General features: G+C 42.0%; 1 protein-coding gene across 4 annotated transcripts in view; it reads right to left on the bottom strand.

Annotated features, from left to right (window-relative positions):
* Nucleotides 1–1,227: 1,227 nt before the first annotated feature.
* Nucleotides 1,228–6,349, bottom strand: part of LOC129828949 (inactive rhomboid protein 1-like) — a 51,855-nt gene continuing 46,733 nt past the window's right edge. For all 4 annotated transcript variants that reach the window (XM_055890289.1, XM_055890290.1, XM_055890291.1 and 1 more), the window contains 3 exons: nt 3,399–3,552; nt 2,959–3,182; nt 1,228–2,658 (listed from right to left, as the gene is read on the bottom strand). In XM_055890289.1, coding sequence (XP_055746264.1) covers nt 2,463–2,658; nt 2,959–3,182; nt 3,399–3,552 — 574 coding nt within the window. In that variant the 3' untranslated portion in view covers nt 1,228–2,462. The remainder of the gene's footprint in view (nt 2,659–2,958; nt 3,183–3,398; nt 3,553–6,349) is intronic.

Here is a 6,349-nt window from a genome sequence, read left to right as displayed (position 1 = left end):
TGGGAAGAGAGAGGCTGGGTGAGTTTAACAGCACTGTGTGCCCACCTCAGCTGTTCAGCTGTCTTAGAGAGAGAATGGGAGAAAAACAAAGAGAGCGAGAGAGACGTTTTGAGGGGGAGATGTATACGATAGAAATTACATACAGTTGAGAGGAGAAAGTGAGCAAAAACTAGTCCCATCTAAAAGGGCTGGATGGGTGAAAGTAATATGGCATTCAATCTACAGGCAGAGAAGGATCTGTAAGGTGAGATTCATGGAATAGTTCCTAAACATACTACATAGCTATTATACCTTGGCTGCAAATAAGGGTTTGTCATATTCAGCTTTTCATCGACAGTAGGCTTGAGTGGAGTCGACGCACTGATTAACTTTGAATTACAGACTCAGCGTGTGTGTGTGTGTGTGTGTGTGTGTAAGGGCTGGTGACTCAAGGAGAGGGGGGTGGAAGAGAGAATTAGTAAACGACAAAAGAGAGAGGACTTGAAGTGCACCATAAATTACAGACTGTGTGTGTGTGTGTGTGTGTGTGTGTGTGTGTGTGTGTGTGTGTGTGTGTGTGTGTGTGTGTGTGTGTGTGTGTGTGTGTGTGTGTGTTTATGCGTGGGAAGAGGCTGGCGACTCAAGGAGAGGCAGAGAGAATTAGTCAACGACAAAAGAAATGTCTTGAAGTGCACCATTAAGAGGTGTGTGGTATAAACATATCACATTTAAATCATGAGGCCAGAGCCATGGAACAACATAGGTCTGTAGTCGACATTAGCCTACAAATCCCCTAGCAGAGACAATGTGGATAACACAGAGTACTAGAAATGTTTCTATGCACACAATGTGTGCATTATATATCTTACTTTAAGAGCCATTCAGACTAAGTTTGTTTAAGGGTATATGATGACATCAGACATGCATCTTGTGTAAGTTACATGTTCCTGATGACAGCCATTTACTCAAAGCAACTCTACCATCTACTGGGCGAAACATGCATGTGCAACAAGGCACAACAGTTTCAGATCCCTCACACACACACACACACACCCAAGCAACACACACACACACACACACACCCCCAAGCAACACACACACACACCCCCAAGCAACACACACACACACACACACACACACCCAAGCAACACACACACACACACACACACACACACACACACACACCCCCAAGCAACACACACACACATTCACACAACAGAAATAAATTGGACACACAGACAGAAAGCGTCAGTTTGTGTTGCTGTATTGGCAGGTACAGATAAGCAGGTAGCTAAAACGCTACCCTCCAAACACTCACCACCACTTAGACAGCAGTATACATGTTAACCTACAAGTGTTTTGTCTAGTGTAATATAGGGCAGACATGACACACTATTCCCTATATAGTTCACTGTATAGAGCAGTGGTTCCCCAAGGGGGGGTGAGGGGTCGGCAGCACCCCCCACACAAAAAAACACTTGTATAGTTGTAATAGTAGAATGCAAAAGGTGCATTTTCGATATTGGATAGTGCATCATCAGTTCCTCTTGTCATGTCAGTCATTGTAGACCTTAGAGAGCTATTTATAACTTGTCAGAAATGTCCAGATCAACTAACCCATGTCAGCTAATGTTTTTTAGCCCATAGATTTTGTTGTAATTTTTGAGTCACTCAAATATCACATGAAAACACATTAGGCTTGGCAAAATGTCTAGAATTGCAGGAAATAAGGTTTAAACCTGCAACATTTTCTCTCTGTCATCAAGAGGGGTGTGAACAGTTTGTGTCATGAACAATGCTTGTGCCATTGTGAGATGTTCTCCAACGCTGGAAGGGGGCCTGAGTGAAAAAGTTTGGGAACCTCTGGTATAGAGAATAGTGTGCCATTTGAGACTTGGACCTAGATATGGCAGTAATAACCAAGGCACCAGAGGCAGTCATCCTACAGTACTACAGTAATCCCTTTTCTTTCCTGTGAGATAGTTCCCTGTCTGAGGTCATCCAATAAACCAATAAAACTTTTAGTCAGCTTTATGACGTGGGTAGAAAAATACAAAACAAAATCCCTACACAGCTGTATGTGGTCTGACGGCCACAAAGTGGTGCTGTTGTGTCTGTTTTTAATAAGAGCAGCGGCAAGGCAATAGTCACATTTTACCCCCTTCTCCCCCCCCTTTCTCTCTTTAAGTCTTTATGCTTTGAAAGTGACAGGTCACTCGCTAGCAATGTCCATATAAACAAAATCGAATGGAGACAGATCAACAGTTTTTAAGATCAACAGTTATTTTTCCAAGATTGGCAATCTTCACGTCCAATGTCCTGAATGCTACACCAAATATGGCCGCCGGTCTGGTCCATGCCATGACGTTGCTTAGAGTCTTGTTCACCAGCCGACCCTTTTGTCCTGCTATCCTGGCGCGTGAGGCTATAGTTCTTTGAGATTGTCCATTCTAGTCATTGCAATTGTACAGTCAAAGGCCGGGTCAGTGGAGGTGGGCGTTGAGGTCGTACTTGTCACAGAACTTGTCAGTGAGGGGAATACAGGTGAGGTACTCACACCACTCACACTTGACCGGGTGGATGTAGAAGAGTACAGCCAGCCCTGAGAAGAGACCCAGGAACACCAACAGGAACACACAGATCTGGACACGCTTACGGTACATGTCCGAACGGCCAAAACTGGAAATAATAAGGAGAATAAGATCATAAAATCAAAATGAGTGTTTGACGTATTAAAGGGTATAGCATAACCTTGAGGCCATATTTAATTTCTATGTAATAATAAAATATATAAAAATATTACACAAAGTAACTTAAAGTTACAGTTAAACATAATATATTCAGGTATATGAGGCCTCAAACCCAGAACCAACTGAGCCATTTAGATCTGAGCCACATTATTTTTTAAGTAGTTCAAAGCGCTTTACATTACATACACAAAGAATCCCCAAAATATTACTAAATCAAACCAGCTCTCACCTGATGTATGGCAGAAAGGCGAAGGAGAGGAAGAGTCCAGAGATGAATCCGGAGATGTGGGCGAAGTTGTCTATCCAGGGCAGCAGGCCAAAGGAGAAGAGAAAGATGACGACACACAACAGCTTGGTGAAAGCCCTCCACGGACGCTCCAGGATCTGCCAGCTCTGGAACAGCTCAACAAACAGACAGGCCAGGATACCAAACTGAGAGCCAGCTGGACCAACCTGGGGAGGAAGGGGGAGAGGGAGCAGGAGGACAGAAAGAGAGACACACACATTGTGTCATATTGGCAGTTAAATACTTGTCCTCCTGCCACCTAAGGGACAGCCAGTGTGATGACAACAACACAAAATCAATTACATTTGAGATTCTTATTATATTTGAGATTATACCAGTGATATCACTAGACCTATATGATCAGTGTATCTACAGTACTGTACCTCTGCTCTGTAGGGCAGGAAGATGGCGCTGGCCAGGTTGCCAGTGATGCCAGAGACGATGTAGATGATAGAGATCCTCAGCCAGCCGGCCAGCTTCTCTAAGTCCCTCAGGATGGTCATCTGGAAGAGCACCGACACCAGGCAGTGCAGGATCCTACAGGGATACATATTAGCAAATAAAGAAAGATATGGAGAGTCTCAGCAGGTTACAAACTACATTATTGTCCAATAGGGTCTGGCTCCAGCAGATACATTTTCCCGCCACAGACACTATGAGACATACAACATGAGACAGGATGTTGGTGCCAGAGAGGATGGTGCGTTACCGCCACCAACAGCACGGGTGGTGAAATTACATGTATAATTAGAAGCTACCTAACCTAGCTAGCGTGTACTAGCTACCTAGCCTAGCTAGTCTGTACTAACTAGCTGCACAAGCAAGAGTGATTAACAGAGCTAGTGCGTCGACTGGTATGTGTAAAGCACACTAACGCCCTGGAACAAAGCTGACTTGCGATACACAAGACAAACAAACGTCTACAGGTTGCACATTCACATAACATTTGAGACGCAAAAATACGATGCCCAAATACAGTAGCTTCCTAATTCATTCATGATGTTTGACACATCATGCAGGACATTGTGCAGGACAAAGTTTAAACATATTGAACACAACTTGTCTAATACCAATTAATATTTTACATATATACAGTGCCACTCAAAAGTTTGGACACACCTACTCATTCAAGGGTTTTTCTTTATTTGTACTATTTTCTACATTGTAGAATAATATTGAAGATATCAAAACTATGAAATAACACATACGGAATCATGAAGTAACCAAACAAGTGTTAAACAAATCAAAATATGTTTTATATTTTATATTCTTCAAAGTAGCCACCCTTTGCCTTGATGACAGCTTTGCACACACTTGCAATTCTCTCAACCAGTTTCACATGCTTTTCCAACAGTCTTGAAGGAGTTCCCACATATGCTGAGCACTTGTTGGCTGCTTTTCCTTCACTCAGCGGTCCAACTCATCCCAAACCATCTCAATTGGGTTGAGGTCAGGGTATTGTTGAGGCCAGGCCATCTGATGCAGCACTCCATCACTATCCTTCTTGGTCAAATAGCCCTTACACAGCCTGGATGTGTGTTGGGTTATTGTTCTGTTGAAAAACAAGTCCCACTAAGCACAACCCAGATGGGATGGCATATCGCTGCAGAATGCTGTGGTAGCCATGCTAGTTAAGTGTGCCTTGAATTTTAAATAAATCACTAACATTGTCACCAGCAAAGCACCCCCACACCATCACACCCCCTCCTCCATGCTTCCCGGTGGGAACCACACATACGGAGATCATCCGTTCACCTACTCTGCGTCTCACAAAGACACAGCGGTTGGAACCAAAAATCTCCAATTTGGATTCATCAGACCAAAGGACAGAGTTCCACCGGTCTAATGTCCATTGCTAATTTTTCTTGCCCCAAGCAAGTCTCTTCTTATTGTTGGTGTCCTTTAGTAGTGGTTTCTCTGCAGCAATTCGACCATGAAGGCCTGATTCACACAGTCTCCTCTGAACAGTTGATGTTGAGATGTGTCTGTGAATCATTTATTTGGGCTGCAATTTCTGAGGCTGGTAACTATTGAACTTATCCTCTGCAGCAGAGGTAACTCTGGGTCTTCCTTTCCTGTGGTGGTCCTCATGAGAGCCAGTTTCATCATAGCACTTGATGATGCACTTGAAGAAACTTTCAAAGTTCTTGAAATGTTCCGTATTGACTGACCTTCATGTCTTAAAGTAATGATGGACTGTCATTTTTCTTTGTTTATTTGAGCTGTTCTTGCCATAATATGGACTTGTTCTTTTACCAAATAGGGCTATCTTCTGTATACAACCCCTACCTTGTCACAACACAACTGATTGGCTCAGACGCATTAAGAATGAAAGAAATTCCACAAATTAACTTTTAACAAGCACACCTGTTAATTGAAATGCATTCCAGGTGACTACCTCATGAAGCTGGTTGAGAGAATGCCAAGAGTGTGCAAATCTGTCATTAAGGCAAAGGATGGCTTCTTTGAAGAATCTCAAATATAACATCTATTTTTATATGTTTAATCATTTTTTGGTCACTACATGATTCCATATGTGTCATTTCATAGTTTTGATGTCTTCACTTTTATTTTACAATGTAGAAAAGAAAAATCCTGGAATGAGTAGTTGTGTCCAAACTTTTTACTGGTATTATATATATCTTAGTTTTCCCCCACTTTTTTAAACTTTAAAAACAAACTCATACATTTGAACAACAATTTACAGACACACACAAACAATGACTACATCTCATCTGCCCAGACCCGCGTGCTCACACCCCAATCCCTAGTGCCTGCATTATTGTTTGCCACTTGGCCTTAAATTTTACCAATGATTTTTTCATTGTCGCTCATGCTATTTCAATAATAAATAATTCGATTTTTCCACTGTGTCAATGATGGCGGATTGATTGACTTCCAAGTATTTAGTATACGTTTTATCAAGAGGAGTGATGAGAAGAGAATCGTCCAGCTCATCAGGTATCTCACTACACTCCCATATTCCATGTCTTGAAATATGCAGACAGACGGATCAAAAGTAAGTTTACATTGTAGTACTTCCTGTAATACAGCCAACTTTCTAGCTCCGCCCACAACTTCCAGACCTGATAGCATTCCCAGAAAGCATTGATTATTGAGTCATTATTAGTTTTACACTTGAGACATCGACTCTGACATTTGTGAATTGTATCTCTTGTATAATAAATGCTATACATTAGTTTATACTGGATTAAACGTACGTTTTCTGTCATTTCTTTAATTATGCTCCAACTTTCCCTCCATCTTGTGCCAACATCAGTTCTTTTGAAGTTTTTTTTCAAAGAGATTGTCATTTGGATATGCTCTACGCAAG

This window comes from Salvelinus fontinalis, chromosome 30 (assembly GCF_029448725.1).
Source record: "Salvelinus fontinalis isolate EN_2023a chromosome 30, ASM2944872v1, whole genome shotgun sequence".
In the NCBI taxonomy this organism is placed as follows: domain Eukaryota; kingdom Metazoa; phylum Chordata; class Actinopteri; order Salmoniformes; family Salmonidae; genus Salvelinus; species Salvelinus fontinalis.
The sequence above is the reverse complement of the archived record's forward strand: the minus strand, read 5'-3'. Positions and strand labels throughout refer to the sequence as shown.